Raw genomic sequence first — 14,907 nt, 5'->3', positions numbered from 1 at the left:
GTTATTTATTCACTTATTCTCGCCTCATGAACACCAACAGGACATTAAGATTTTAACATCATTATCATTGTACCTCTCTCTGTCTTTCTACTCCAATATGCCGTATTGTCTTGACACGCGTTGTTTGTCAGGCATGCATGCATGTCATGGGTTTAGTTAGTTAGTTATTTGCTAGTTTGCTAATTACATTACATACATGGCAAGTCATTATATTATTATTTTAACCTACATACATCAATCAACCATGTGGTACTATTTTTGGAGTTTTTTTTAAAAAAGAATGCCATATTATGTCATGTTCACCACAATGTTAAGAAATAATTAAATACCCATTTGTCCCAAGTTGGGAATAAATATTAAATATTAAAAAGCAGATGGCAGCAAGCAGACCTTGCTCCTACTCCTACTCCTGCTCCTGCTCCCCACCCCCTTTTCCAAACACCCTACCCTACCTACCCAGTAGCCTTTGACAATTTCAACTTCTCAATCTCAATCGTAATACCATCAACGCAAAACAAGTTAGTACTTAATATTCTCTTCTGCTCTCAAGGGAGAGAGGGAGGGACGGAGGGACGGAGGGCCTACAACTACATGTTTTTGTGTGGGTTGTCAAAATGGGAAGAACCATTTGAGAATTAGAATTAGCATTAGAAGTAGATTTTTATTTTTATTTTTATTTTTATTTTTATTTTTATTTTATTTTATTTATTTTGTTTTGGACAGAAAATATAGGATTACGTTACGAAGGGGGAAAAAAGGAGGACGAGGAGGAGGAGGAGGAGGAGGAGGAGGAAGAAGAAGAAAGATGGGTAAAAAATGGAATGGAGGAGTTGTTGGAGTCAGGGGAGAAGAGTTGAGTACAACATCTAAACATAACATCTATCCTCGTCCTCGGGGAGTAGGGGAAGCGGGAAAGGAAGGGAAAATATTTAATAATATCAAGGACGGAAAAGGGGAAAAAAAAAAAGAAAAAAAAAACAGGATGAAGTCCAGTCCAGTGCTAGGGTAACTAGTTAGTTAGTTATGTTATATGTACAACACACATTCAGACATTATCATTATTCATGACATTGCCATTTATCCCCCACAACCAACCATAAAGAAATCGGAAGAAAATGAACGAGAAAATGAAATACCGAACATATACAACTAAAACCCCTTCCCCTCTCTTTCATCCTTCGCTACTTCTCATCTAACTCCACCACTCCCACTCCCACTCCCACTCCCACTCCCATCCGCACTGGCATTCCCAAGCAGCACAGCCACAATCTCATCCAAAACCGTAAAAACCAAGTGCGCATTGAGCCTCTGATTATTCGTCGTCGCAAACACCCTCCTCGCCGCCGCTTGCGCATTCGCCCTCCCAACCACATTGGCCGCAAGATCCGGCACAAGCGTCGCAAGCATAACGCTCGCCTCCGTCCTGCTCTTCATCTTCTCCGCTAAACTCCGCGGTTTCAGGTCGCGAAACCGACGACCCTCGCCATCAGCAGTGACGGGCCACAACGTGTCCTTCGCCAGGTGGATGTAACGCAGCAACGACGAGTCCTCCACGAGCGAGCGGGCGAACTCGCGCACTTTGCGCTCCACCGTGCCGCCGAGGAGCTGGTGGAGGACGATGACGACGGCGCGCCCGCGCAGCCAGTTGTTACCCTTGTTCAGCTCGAAGATCTCGAGAAATATGTCGCAGATGGGCTTTACGAAGGGCTCTAGTTCGCGGTATTCAAAGGTGTTGAGTTCGGCTTCGGCTTCGGCGGCAGTGAGGGAGTCTTCCGGGCTGATGAGCCGGTGGTCAGGCTGGGGGTTGTTGGTAGTCGCGAGCTGGTTTGTGGCGGCGGAGATGAGGTTTTGGCCTGCTGTGGAGAGTTGGTCAAGGACGGTGATGTTTCCAAGGAAATCGTCCATGCCATCGGCAACGGAATTGTAGATGCGGGTAACGAGGTCTTTGTTTTCTTCGAGCCGTTGATGTTCGAGATCATGGTCGTTTGATTCTTCAGAGGAGATTATGGCGCGTTGGGATAGGAAAGCACGTAAATCGCGGCTTCGACATACGTCAGGGAGGAGGAGGAGCTGCCGGAGATAGGCTTCGAGCGCAAGACGGCGTTTGTGAAGGAAATCCCTTTGGAGTTTCATTACCATTCGTCGGCGAGGGAATTCTAGGTTGCGGACGGACGGATATCGCATTCGTAGACGTTGGTGGAGTTCGTGGAATTCGCTGTAACGGCGAGGAATTGCCCAAGAGGCAGCAGGCATCTGGTCTCCAGAATTCCTCTGTACTTCGATAAGATCTGAGATTGGTAAGTATTTCACTGTAAATTCTTTAGTTAGAGAGTAGAAACCAAAGGCTACCTACATAATGCATATTCCCGCCCATCCTCCTCTTTCCCAACCATGATGGATTTGATTTGGACAGTGGAACGCCCGTAGAGGCTATTATCACTTTCTTGAATGATATATTGCTGTCTTTGCATTTCCTTCCGGCGAATTTCACGATGAAGACTCGACTTGGATTTCCCTAATATACGCAGCTCCGCGGTATTATTAGTTAATTCCGCTTTTCTGGTGAGCGTGTCAACGACGGCCTCTTGGGCAATGAGTTTTTCTATATCAGATGTCAACGCAGATATAGCTTCTGCCAGACCAAGATCGCCAGGCGCCGCTTCATGTATCTCCTCCGCCGGATCTTTTTCATCCTCAGGTGTTTCTGGGTCCGCGTACTCATCCTCGATAAACTTCTCCTCGTCCGAGAAGAGATCGTTGTCGGTAAATACACCAATCCTAGATGAGGTATTAACAAGGCCCAGCGACGCGATACTTGGTTTCACCTTCTCCCCTACTGGACCATTGTCATGTTGTGGAAACTCTAATGAACTCCTTGATGAATTTTGTTCCCTACTTGAATGTAAAATAGGACTTTTCGTTTCTTCTAGTTTCGAATCATTTGGTTGATTGGTAATGATATCATTCAAAGCGGCCTCCATATTCTCTATTACATGACGGGAGTGGCCGTCCCCGCCATCCCCATTCTGAGAATCCTTTCCGGTGCTCTGTATAGACGCTGCTAGGTGATCGGTTTCCAGATCATCGTCATCAAATAGCCGAGCTCGATCCGAGTCTAGTGATCGCCGAAGAAAGTGCAAGTCACCTAGATGTTTAGGCTGGTTCCATAAATCGGTTGTAGAAACAGCCGTTCGTAAAAGCTCGTTTGGTTTTGCGTTTGTTTGGGGGGAAGATACGCGACCCGTAAGCGGGGGAAGTGGACGTCTTTCAGAGCCTTCAGAGTATGTTGACTGGCTCACAGACGGTCGCCCAGACTGGGAGGTGGAAGCGGAGGCGGAAGCAGCTTCATCAGAAGCTAAGTATTTATAGTATAGATCCGACTTCTTAAAGCCAGGATAATATTTATTCTGCATCTCAAGTAAAACAGATGTCTGGGTAGTGAGGATGACTGTTCGTGCTTTGCGATATTGTTCCGGAGAAGCTCGCTTTCCAGCGTTGATGAACTCTTTCACCTCCTGTCTAGATTCAGCAGGAACCCGCAATTCACGCTTCGACAAATGCTGCTCGCTGATCAGCACGACATCGTTTCTATCGGCGGTTGTCCATGTTACAGCGTTGGTAGGAGTGTCATCGCCAAAGTCATCTTCAAGAGGGTTTCGGAACCCATCAACGACGACCCAAAACTGGACAAGGGACATGAGATTCAGGCGATCCCATATACTCCATAAAGTACGAAAGGCCAGCTGCATTGTGCATAACATCCACCAATGATACTTCATGAGGCTTTGAAATGTAGCTATAGCGAAGATCAACAGGATTTACAGGCGCATTATTTGGCTGGCCAGTGGGTACTGAAAGCTTCGCAACCTTCTGATCCAAAACCCGTTTCCCAGTTTCCAGGCGACGGAGATAAACCTGATCTTGGCCTTCAACCATGCTCTCCCGTTTGAGTTGGCTGGCAATTTGGCTCCTGAATCTCCTCGCATCTGACAGGATGTTGCATCGGCGAATAACTCGGACAAACCTCTCGAAGTCTCTTTCGCTATCACCCGCCCTTAGCCTGGGGAACGCTTGGTTGTGTTTAGACTTCGGAGCAGGTGAAGCATGTTGGTCTAGGGCCTCACGTAGTCTCCGTACCGTTTTGCGGTCTTGTAGTGCAGTGCGCGCATAGGCTTCCATCAGCTGGTTCCAAGTATCAGGGTCAGAAAGCAGCAATAACAATGGATATAGAACAGCACAGGTGACAATCTCTCGTATCAAGATAGATACCGCCCGGCTGCTCAGTAAACCCTCTGGCAACAGTTTCGGGAGCAGTGCAACAACCAACTTGCGGAGGTGCTCTTGCTGAACCTGTTTTGGGTCCGTGAACGAGGATACAGATACGGCAGGGTGTAGATTTCCATTTCTATACCTACTCGCGATTGCAATCTCCAGCTCTTCCGATTCAGTTACAGTGCGTGACAGGTTTCTGCCTCGAACTGCCCTCTCAGCTGTGTCAAAATCTCTAAAATGGTTCGTCAAAATTGGTACAAACCGGGACACCAGGATCTCCACCAAGTCTTCTCTGAACAGCCTGTCCCTTAAATTTCCAAGTGCGGCCCTTATCCCACGATCGACTTCATTGACAAATCTTGGGCTGCCGCTTATTTCCCGGTACCATGATGAAACAAACTCGCCCAGGGCAAGGTCAAGGAGCTCACCAAGCGCTTCGGAAACGAGGAATGACTGAGGGTATAGGGGTTCGGGACGATAATCCACGCTCTTCTCGTATATCCTGACATCATGTTCCCATTTATCGGGGGACAGGAAGGCGATCGAACTGCCAGCCAAACTGACTGGGTTTGCTCCCCACTCATTTCCACTTCGTACGGTTAAAAGAATGACGGCACCCAGGCAAAGGACAGAGGTGGTGATACCAGCAAAAAAAACGTATCCGATGTAACGAAGCACGGGGAACCAGCGCACGGCAAAACCCCACGCAATGAAGCCGCCCAAGCAGGCAATGAGAAGATCACGGCGACTTAGGGCCATTCTCCCCAGCGCAAGTTGGCCTCATGCTGTCAAGTTGACTACTTCATGAAAGCAAATAATGCAGCGGGGGCATTCCTCGCTTTTTTTTATCCCTATGGTTTTGGGTCTTCTGTCTTAGACTGCCGGGTGGGAGTTTGGGTTCGCAGTGGACTTCGGCAGCAGCTAACAGCGCGCTAGTCACTTGATAGTGCGACGAGTTCTCAGCTAGTTTTGTGTGGATGGCGGTCAGCACACGGGAAGGTTAGGGCATTCTCATGTAGCAGAATTAAGTAGAAGGTAGCCCAACCAGCAGAGAGAGCTAAGGGCCAAAGACCTACATGCCGTACGTTGGGGAGTTGAAGCTGGATGGGAACAAGTAAGTTAACCAGACGCTGCTGCTTAGGTAAGTGGCTGCTTATCAGATCGCCGAGATCACGGGACAAAATCCGAAATATTCAACTCCACCAACGTCACTTGAAGCTAGTCTGGGAACTTGGCCTCAATCATCTCGGGCACAACAGAAAACTAACAACAGCAATTGGAACTCCCCTCTACCTCACATCACGGAACGACGATAACCAAAAGATGGCCTCCATCACGGATTATATCGATTTCTCCCAAACGAGCCTACATTGTAAGAATTGGCCCTCTAGCAGTAATATCTTAAATACCAGGCCCAATCGCTGACGCTCCTTCAACAACAACAGTGGCTGCAGCCGCCATTGCATTCAATCCCATATTCTGGAAGTAAGAACCTCTCCCGTGGAGCAGACAAGGGATAAGAACATGTCATAAAGTAGTACTTGTATACAGAGCTAACCTAAATACCCACGACAGCATCGTCGCCCGCCAAGGTCCGTTCCTCCCAATCAAATCCTGCCTTGAAAGCGGCTGTGATAATTAAATAGATGAAATATGAAATCACTCACATAACGTAAAAACACACAAACGGACCGGCAGAATACCGCAACCACTTCCTAACCCGCATCTTCGGCAGCCCCTACAATGGCTGCTACGTCCTCGCCGTCGCCATCTTCTCCCTAGGCATACTACGCGACCACCTGTACAACAGAGCGCTGGCTGACCAGCCTTTATACCAGCCTGTCTCGCAGCCGTATCTAGCCTACGGCCTTTTCACCACGGGGAATACCCTCGTGCTCTCCAGCATGTGGGCGCTGGGCCTCACGGGGACGTATCTGGGCGATTACTTTGGGATCCTGATGGATGCGCCTGTGACTGGGTTCCCGTTCAATGTCACGGGTTCCCCGATGTATTGGGGCAGCACGTTGAGCTTTTTGGCTGTGGCGCTATACAAGGGCAAAGTGGCTGGTTTATTGTTGACCCTGGAGGTGTTTGTGTGCTACTGGCTTGCGCTGAAGTGGGAAGAGTGAGTCCTGTTGATTACCCTTCTTCTCCTTCTTCTTCTTTTCATGTTCACCCCTCTAGCCTTATATTATACTCCCTATTAATAAATACCCCCATCGATTACAGCCCCTTCACCGCTGAGATATACGCAAAGCGTGAGCGAGACCGCGCCAAGTCGAAGAAAGGCGGCAAGCGCGCTTGAACCGCCTCCCATCCGTCTAGTAAATATCCAAGGGACAAATAACAGACCTACTTAAAACTCCTCGGATCTAATCGGCTAAGGACTTCAACGCTCCCTGTCGATGACGAGACGAATATATGATCTTCACCCAGCACCTAAGCTCTTAATGCTTCTTTGTTTGTTCGTCGTTCGCTCACTCGTTCTGCCTTAATATACATTCTTATCTCCTTTACAAGGTAATACAAAAAGGTTCGAAATGATCTTTTGGTTGGAGTGTTTGCTCTACTCTCGTGTCGAGCGCCCCTGGAAAGGAAGGGATGCGGAACCATAATTTATATTTCTTTCTTCTTTCATCTTCTTCTTCTTCTTCTTCTTCTTCTTCTCCTTTTTTTTACATGTCTTCAACGATAAATTTCTCACTTTCCTGTTTCGATTCCAAGTGGCGGTGGAGAAGGGGAAGGGAGTGGACCAGTCATTGGCGGTTGAGGCGCAGGAGCCCGCGACGGAGACAGGCGAGGGTGCCAGGTGGTATACAAAAGCGTTCTCTTATTCTTTTGCTTTTTTTTAAAAATAGATGGGATGGGTTTTGATTTGAGTCATCGTGTTACCAGAAATGGTGGAGAACACGGTGATGGGCTTATATATATATATATATACCCTCTTGAGCATACATTCATACATTCTTACGCACCATGCGTGCATTGATAGATTAGAGGCATGTTTGGCTACACTGTAGCATTCTGATACGTTCTGTACTGTACATGATACTCTATTCCAAAAAAGACAAACAAAAAAAAAAAAAGAATTGCGTAATGGAAAACGGGAATGGGGATGGGGATGATGATTTGAGTTATCTTGTCATGAGCGGAACTGGGTATTTATTTCCAGGTTGTAGCGGCCTAGACTCCGATAGTTGTCAGGAAGAAAAATAAAAGCAAAAAAAGCACCAAATCTAAAAATACAAAACGCAGCCTGGATGGAAAGGAGAAGAACAGCAGATGAGGACAGGTGTTTCGGAGCGAGGGGGAAAAAGAAAATATCAAAATCAAAATAAATCAAAAAAAAAAAAAAAAAAAAAAAAAAAAAAAAAAAAAGGTGGGGGGAGAGGAACGGCAGGGCGAAACAACCCAATTATGGCATAAACAACAGCGAATGAAAGAAGAAAAGAAATGAAGTGAAAAAAAAAGGCAAGGACATGCCTCCGACTTCCTATGTCTCACATGTTTCACGCATTAGTATGCATCAATGTATCCATTCATACCTAACCATCCCAATCCACTCCAGTCCAACCCGGCAAAAAGTTCAAAAAAAAAAAAAAAAAAAAAAAAAAAAAAAAAAGCCCAACCCCTTACCCCTCCAGAAATTCAACCCCAAGAAGAGAAAGAAAAAACAAAAAGGAAGGGTTAAAAAAATAAAAAGAAAGAAAGAAAAAATCACGCCCTCCGGCCCCTGCCCCTCTTCGCGGTCCCCGTCCCCGTCCCTCCTCCACCCCCTCTCCCTTCCTCCCCTCCCCCATCAACCTCATCCTCATCAGCGCCTTTCCTCAAATCTTCACCATCCCCCAACCCCCACTGCTGGCGATCATACCAATCCTCCCCATCGCTCAACTCCCCCACATGGCCCTCAGCCTTACACCACTCCCACACCAGCTCCTTCTTCCGACACGCGCTCAGCAACATATGGTACATGCGCTGCGAAGCGCGCACCGTTTCTTCCTGCTTCTGGATATAGGACCAGAGCATGCGGCGGACCTCATCTGCTTCGCTGGGGGGAAGGCCGCAATTGCGGTCGAGATGGGTTGGCGGGAGGAGGAAGATGGGGTGCATGGTTAGGGGGTCGTTGAGGTTGTCGGGGTTATTGGCTGTGGAGGAGGATGGGGTGCCGGAGCGGGCTATGTCTGAGAAGGTTGGGGTGGTGGCTTGGTTTGCGGCTTGGTTTGCCCGGGCGCGGGTGGTCATGCGGCGCGGGGGTTCGGGGGAGGAGATTCCTTCGTCGTTGTCGTTGTCGTCGGCAATTGCTTCATCTTCCGTGCGGTCGCCGTCTTTGTCCACGTTTATATCGCCCCCGTTAGTCGCAGCCGTATCAACAGGAGGGCCATCTTTAGGCTCTTCCTTGGCTTTGAGAGGATCTTTGTTGGTGGTGGGTATCGACGGTTGCTTTTTTGCATCTATGTGCGTTGATATGGTGTCCCCATTTGTAGATTCTGGGGGAAATACAGCCTGTCCATTTACTTTGATGGTTTCACCCGTAACGTTCTTCTCAGGTGGCATTATGTCCTTGTTTTCTAGCGGCTCCTCTGAGGTATCACCCATCTCGACATCGTGATCAGTATTGTGCTGCTCGGGCGACACGCCATTGACAGCATACTTCACAGGATCGTAATTCGGTAAGCTAATCGAGATATTATTCCCTATTTGAGCAGCCTGGTTCTCGGGAGACCCTCCGCGTGAAGAACGTCCCGATCTACCCCTCCCATCCCTTTGTTTCGATGAAGAACGGCTATTGAATCCATAATTGGGGTCAAATATATTTCTGTCGTCCATAGTCTCCAAAAAGCCGCAAGGCATCCACGGGGCGTCGCCTAGTAGCTCTCTATGTAGTCTCTTGGCCTTATGGAGGACGTCCTGCTCCTGTCGGAGCTTTGCATTCGCGTTGTCCACCATCATCTGGAGGGTTTTGGAGGTGTACGGATGGGACATGGAAGGGTGTGTCGCGAGTTCGGAGGGATGTTTTAGAGGAGCGAGAAGTTCTGTAAACAAATAAGGAGAAACACAAGAGTGAGAAATCGATATTTCCAATTGGTGAAACAAATTCCGGCGTTTGATCGCGTTGCACACACACACACACAAAAAAAAAAAAAAAAAAAAGTTCGACTCACCTTCCAGGTGTATGTCCCCAAACGGATTTTCGTCCGCCATTTCCGGATCAGCATGTTCCTCTGCATCTTCTTCATCCAATTCGTCTCCCTCGGAATCGTATTTGGGCGGATTGCGCTCTACGATATCTCTCGTATAACCGGCATGATTGATCCTCTATCAAATGGAGAAAATAACATTAGCGATGACATCTCAGATCAGCATTCAGCCTCTATTGGGCCCTAAGAGGAAGAACCCAAGTATTTTTTTCCCCCCACCGTACCTTTCTATAAAATGCCACACCGTCCGTGAACCCAAGAGCTCCCTCGTGAACATATTCCGCATTTATCCGAAGCTTATTTCCGCGATTCGTGGGTTGTGTGATGGGATCGTCGACGCCCATAGCTAAGAGACAGGGGAAAAAAAATACAGATGTCAGCCAAAGCAAAAAGGTAAAAAAAGGGGATCAATCAAGTCGAGACGATCCGGGCCTCATCCAACCAGACAAAATAGGTGGGAAACAAGAACGAAATGGAAAAAGAAATACGAAATATACGGAAAGAGAGACGAGACATCACAGACCTCCTAAACGCTGGCGTTCAAGAGCCCTTTTCATCGCGGTGATGGTGTCCGCGATCATGGCCGCTTGAACCGCCATGATGGTCCCCCCGCGCGCCAGAATAGCCGGGCTTTGAACAAAAAATGAGGGATAGAGAGCAGGGTATGGTTTTTGAAGCTCCTGCCGTTCGGTCCTCCCGAATCTCCTACCTCGGCCCGGAGATAGCTTGAGAGCTGGAAGCGCGTGCGAGCTGGTGTGGCGTGGTGTGCGTGGTTAAGTTGCTGTGGGTATGATGGATGGGTTTTTAAAGATAAAAAGCGATTGTTGGTTTTCTCAAAGCGGAAAATAACGGTGAAGTTTCACACGTGGAATCAGTCTAAGAATAGGTGATAAATGGGCGGTCACAGAACTCGTGGGATGTGCAAGCTGGTGGAGAGGAGAAGAAGCAAGAAGCCAACAGGATAGAAGATAGCTGGGGCTCGATCTCAGGTGGTGAACTTTCGGGGGACTTGAACGGGTACCTCTCGTTGCCGCTACCGCTGGGCCAGTCGAGAGGTACCACTCTCAACCCGGATTAAAGTTAATGCTGACGGTTGGCCGCACCAGGGCTATTCCCTTAACGGGTTTAGCGTCCACGCCTCTCCCGTTTATGTCATCGTGCATACAAACTATATCACAAGCACGAACAAGCGGAGTTTGTGTGAGTCGTGGCCATCCACTGCCCATTGAGTATTGAAAATGGACAACATGCAGCGACATGAAGCCTTAAGTGAAACCAATTAAGAAATAGCATCAAAGTATGGATCAATGCTATCACTAATATCCAAAAAGAAAAACCATAAATAAAACAAGTGCCCGTACCCAGTTGCAAGCCGGAGCCACACCAAAAAAGAAGAAAACAAGAAAAACCCTCTCACTCCTTCCTCATTCATCCCCTACCCCAAACCCAGGCTTCGACTGCGGCTTCACAACCTGGTAACCCTTCTCAAGCGCAAACTCCACAGTACAACGAACACGCACAGCGGCAATAGCTGGCCACGTCCCCCGCTCCCCCTTAAGTATCCACCTCCTAATCTCTTCCCCCGCCCTAGGTGGCGGCTTGAATACTTTTGACAAATCCATCCACCCCAGTTCCGGCAAAATCGTCATATGCGGACCTTCTATATCCTCATAGATTAACAGCCGCCGGAGTGGCGTTGGCAGGAGACCCAAGCTATCAAGTTGGCGTAGACGATGTCGTATTTCCAAATTTATAACACGGCATGTCTGTTCGAGGAGGACTCCGCGGCGGGAAACTACCTTTCCTGGACGCTCGACTTCTGGTAGGTATATGGGCACCCGGAATGGTCTGGCTTGTGCAATGATGAAATGGTTCACGTTGAATAGTTCCGACAGGCGGGAAACAGGACATTCTCTCTCGTTATAACCAAGTTCGCGCCATGACCTGAAGAGGAGGCCTTTGGCATCGGGCCACGGGACGATTGCCCCTGTTTCGTCCTTGCAATACAAGGTTACCCGTGAAGAGGTTGCAGAGGACACGTTCGACGCGGCTGCAGCGGACCATATCAACTGAGAAAAATAGTTTCCAAAATGTCAGCTCTCAATAGGCATAGAGTCAAGGGTGGAGATCAGTATCTCACCACATTAGGCGCTGTTAGGTAGTTCAGCAGATTCGGAGTCCCTGCTCTCCCAGCAGTTGGGATGGTAATGTTCAGGCAACGCTTTGTCTTCGCAAACGCCTCTTCGAAGGTCATTTCACCAACTGTGGATTTGACATATTCCTCCAGGAGTTTCAAATCTGGAAAATAGCTCTCTCGAATATATTCCTCAGTCCGCCGGATCAATGAAGGTAACCGCCCGTACCCGTTATCTCGCGCGAGAAGACTAAGAATATTCCAACCCTTGAAGTGCTTCTGCTTGGATAACCGATCTGAAACAGCTTCATCGATGCCTTCCCCATTCAGCACTGGTATAAGATCATCATCCTTGTGCACCGCCACGAGCGCAGCAACCAAGGCGCCGGTCGCGGTTCCGGTGATGATTCGAGGTAGCAGCCCCCTCAGAAACAGTGCTTTGACGACGCCTAGATGACAAGTGCCATATACGGCACCTCCCTGCAGAATCAACGCCGACCTGCCGAATGCCTGTCGGGTGTCGTAGAGCAATCGAAGTTTGTCCTGTGAATCAAAGGCCTTGGGATCGCGCGGCACGGTCTCAAGAGCGGCGATGTACTCAATTGCGAGTCCGACTTCCGAGATATACTCTTCGATTAAGACTTTGGTGCCGGAATAAGCACAATCATAGAGCTGCGGGGACGTGATATTGACTAAATTTCTGACCAACCCAGATCGAATAAGGTGGACGATTACCCAGATATCGTTGTTATTTTTCGCACGTATGAGGCTTTGCAACCGTCGTTTAATAACGTGGTGGTCGTAGTGGAGGCTGGGGTAACTTTCACGCCTGAACAAAATAAACAGAAATACCCTTTTGGTTAGCAAGCTCTACTCAAAAAAGTGATCAATCAATGACGGTAATAGTCATATATACTGTAAAAAAGAGAAAAATAAAACCCAAATCAAGACAAAACGACGAACCAAACATCATTCCCCAGCACTTCATCCAACGAAATCGCCCCGGCCTCCCACTCCTCAAAGCTTTCAGCTGTCGCAATGCGCTTTCTTGCAAGATCACCTGGCGATTTCGCGAGCCACCAGGTATACAATTTCTGCGGCAGACACCAGACAACGTAAGTAAAATATACTAACACAAAAAGCGATATGAACAGGAACCGAGAGCACAGAGAAACAGGGTTGTGTGGCAAGATCTGGAGAGCAGGAGCAGCAGCAGCAGCAGCAGCAGCAATAACAGCAGCGGCGAGGCCCTTTTGTCCTGTCCGCCTAAGAAGGGTGAGCGTACGTGTTTGCAACAGGTCCGGACGTTATCCACGAGGGCAGCGAGGATGGTGAAGAACAAGTCCCAGCAACTTAGGAGGATGCTAGTGAAAAGGATGGACATGGCTAAGGTATGGTGGTGTTTTGGAATGGCCTTATATCAAAGCAAGAACTTGGTAAGTTCTATTATCGAAGATTCTGGAATAATATAGAATCTGCAACGTCCCACTATATGAAATCAAGCAATGCCCCACTGATGCTCAGTAATATCTCATGCATATATTTAAGCACAGATTTCCCTATAAATACTGCCTGATTATCATGTAATTATTAGAAGTTAGAATAAGCAATTCAATCTATTTTATTGATATTCAGTATTTGGGGCAATATTCGGACTTAGTCAGTTCCGACACCTTATTGATATTTCTGCGGCAGCGTCGTGGTCGTCTTTGCTTGTGATCCTGTTGTTGAAGTCCGTGGTTGCATGGTGTTGCTCAGTGGGCAAAGTTGGAAAGGGCTACGGCAGCACGACTTCTGTCGTAACAGGCGTGGATTGCTCGACTGGCCCTTACGCCTGCGAGTGGTTGGCTTTATCGCGTGGAGGAAGCATGAGGGTTCGGCGGAACAAAACTCTACTATTTCATCTTTGGTCCTCTAAATGACCTAGAAATTAACCGGCATCTAGGCAAATCCAAGATTTAGTACGGAGTACACTAGCAAAACTTCTACCGCCACCAAGATTTTCTCAACCATGGTAATTGCAGCGCTCTCAATTTAGCAGTAAAAGAGGATGTCAATATTGTACGGACTTGTGAGATAGGAACGGGCTGCAAATGCAACAACAACTTCGGGCCAGGAGTCGTTGTCAAGCGTTGAATATACAAAGGTAGCTTTGATTGATGGTGGCAGAGAAACGTCAATCGATGAGGTCATCGGAGGCCGGAGTGCCGTCACGTGGAGTCCGTGCTAGACCTTAGACCTTGGAAAGTTCTTGTCGAGAATACATTACCAATGGACAAACAAGAAAACATTGGACATGCATCCGTTTATTCACTGTGAGAAGGAAGGAAGGGGGATGAGAGTGGAAAGTATTTGCAAAATATGGAACATCGATTGAACTCCTGCACAGGGAAAAGTAGGTAAACTGATATGGAAAAAAAGGCCAGCTCAAAAAAAGAAAAACAAAAGGAGGACGTTTCCCATTTTCACGTTTTTTTAAAAGCAACGTAGAAAGAGAAAGATTAAGTAAAAAGGGGGAAGAGCTCGTCCAATGATGAGAGATGCTTCTGTTCCCTTTTCTCGGTTTCTTTCTTTCTTGTTTGAAAATTAGTTTTCCTTCCTCTGTCCCCCTTTTCCCTTTTTCTTTTTCCTTGTCCCGCTCGCTATATCGTCTAAAATAGTGAACACGAGTAACCACCTATCTACTCCTCAGTGATATTGCCCTTCTCCGAAACGTACACACCATCCAAGAACTGTAAAAACAAATACGGTTAGTTAAGATGGCAGAACACTGGAAAGGAGTAGGGAGGAAAAGTGTGCCAATTTGGTGCAATCGAAGTTGGGGGTTTTCCTCACTTTTCGGATATCCTTATTCCTGACCCGGCAAATTTGTTGGATATCGGCAGCACTCTGTGAAACGCCCTCCAGCGAGTTTCCGGAAAGTTGTAGCTCATCCTTGACGTTGGGGGAGACAATAATATCGACACCTGGCTGGCAGACGACACGGCGGACTCTCTTCTCGCCCAGGAAGTTTCTATATTTTTTTCACAAATGATTAATGAGTATTCCCAGCTTGCATCGTTTCCCATGTTAACTGATCGACAATCCGCGAAAATTGCGCGCTGTTGTCCAATCTTCGGCTAACCGCACCAAAGCCTGTCATTTTCCACAGACTTCATCGGCTTATAGCCGCGGCAATACACAAGGCGACAGAGCAGACCCCCACCACACAATTGCGTATTGGAGAAGGAAGAAAAATGCTCATAAAGAGGGGAAAAAAAGAACTCATCCATACCGGATCTCAACCTCAGCAAGTCCAGTCTC

The 14,907-nt window shown here is 47.7% G+C and overlaps 5 protein-coding genes across 5 annotated transcripts; 1 reads left to right on the top strand and 4 right to left on the bottom strand.

Moving 5' to 3' along the window:
* Positions 1 to 1,188: 1,188 nt before the first annotated feature.
* On the bottom strand, positions 1,189 to 5,031 carry HCAG_01985 (conserved hypothetical protein; the record flags this gene model as incomplete). The annotated part of the gene is made up of 3 exons (XM_001544888.1): positions 1,189 to 2,309; positions 2,354 to 3,783; positions 4,025 to 5,031. 3 exons carry the CDS (start codon positions 5,029 to 5,031, stop codon positions 1,189 to 1,191), a joined length of 3,558 nt encoding a protein of 1,185 aa, XP_001544938.1.
* A 564-nt stretch (positions 5,032 to 5,595) lies between these two features.
* Positions 5,596 to 6,401, top strand: HCAG_01984 (methylene-fatty-acyl-phospholipid synthase; the record flags this gene model as incomplete). Its single annotated transcript, XM_001544887.1, has 4 exons — positions 5,596 to 5,644; positions 5,685 to 5,757; positions 5,824 to 5,864; positions 5,971 to 6,401. 4 exons carry the CDS (start codon positions 5,596 to 5,598, stop codon positions 6,399 to 6,401), a joined length of 594 nt encoding a protein of 197 aa, XP_001544937.1.
* Positions 6,402 to 7,989: 1,588 nt separating this feature from the next.
* On the bottom strand, positions 7,990 to 10,069 carry HCAG_01983 (predicted protein; the record flags this gene model as incomplete). Its single annotated transcript, XM_001544886.1, has 4 exons — positions 7,990 to 9,305; positions 9,435 to 9,588; positions 9,695 to 9,816; positions 9,994 to 10,069. The coding sequence occupies 4 exons, from the start codon at positions 10,067 to 10,069 to the stop codon at positions 7,990 to 7,992; spliced, it is 1,668 nt and encodes a 555-aa protein (XP_001544936.1).
* An 825-nt stretch (positions 10,070 to 10,894) lies between these two features.
* HCAG_01982 (predicted protein) lies at positions 10,895 to 12,988 on the bottom strand (the record flags this gene model as incomplete). The annotated part of the gene is made up of 4 exons (XM_001544885.1): positions 10,895 to 11,539; positions 11,611 to 12,433; positions 12,568 to 12,854; positions 12,890 to 12,988. 4 exons carry the CDS (start codon positions 12,986 to 12,988, stop codon positions 10,895 to 10,897), a joined length of 1,854 nt encoding a protein of 617 aa, XP_001544935.1.
* Positions 12,989 to 14,285: 1,297 nt separating this feature from the next.
* HCAG_01981 (hypothetical protein) lies at positions 14,286 to 14,746 on the bottom strand (the record flags this gene model as incomplete). Its single annotated transcript, XM_001544884.1, has 3 exons — positions 14,286 to 14,336; positions 14,440 to 14,617; positions 14,679 to 14,746. 3 exons carry the CDS (start codon positions 14,744 to 14,746, stop codon positions 14,286 to 14,288), a joined length of 297 nt encoding a protein of 98 aa, XP_001544934.1.
* Positions 14,747 to 14,907: the final 161 nt, after the last annotated feature.

This window comes from Histoplasma capsulatum, genomic scaffold (genome assembly GCF_000149585.1).
Source record: "Histoplasma capsulatum NAm1 scaffold_1 genomic scaffold, whole genome shotgun sequence".
In the NCBI taxonomy this organism is placed as follows: domain Eukaryota; kingdom Fungi; phylum Ascomycota; class Eurotiomycetes; order Onygenales; family Ajellomycetaceae; genus Histoplasma; species Histoplasma mississippiense.
Note: the sequence above shows the minus strand (reverse complement) of the source record. Positions and strands in the feature narration are given on the sequence as shown.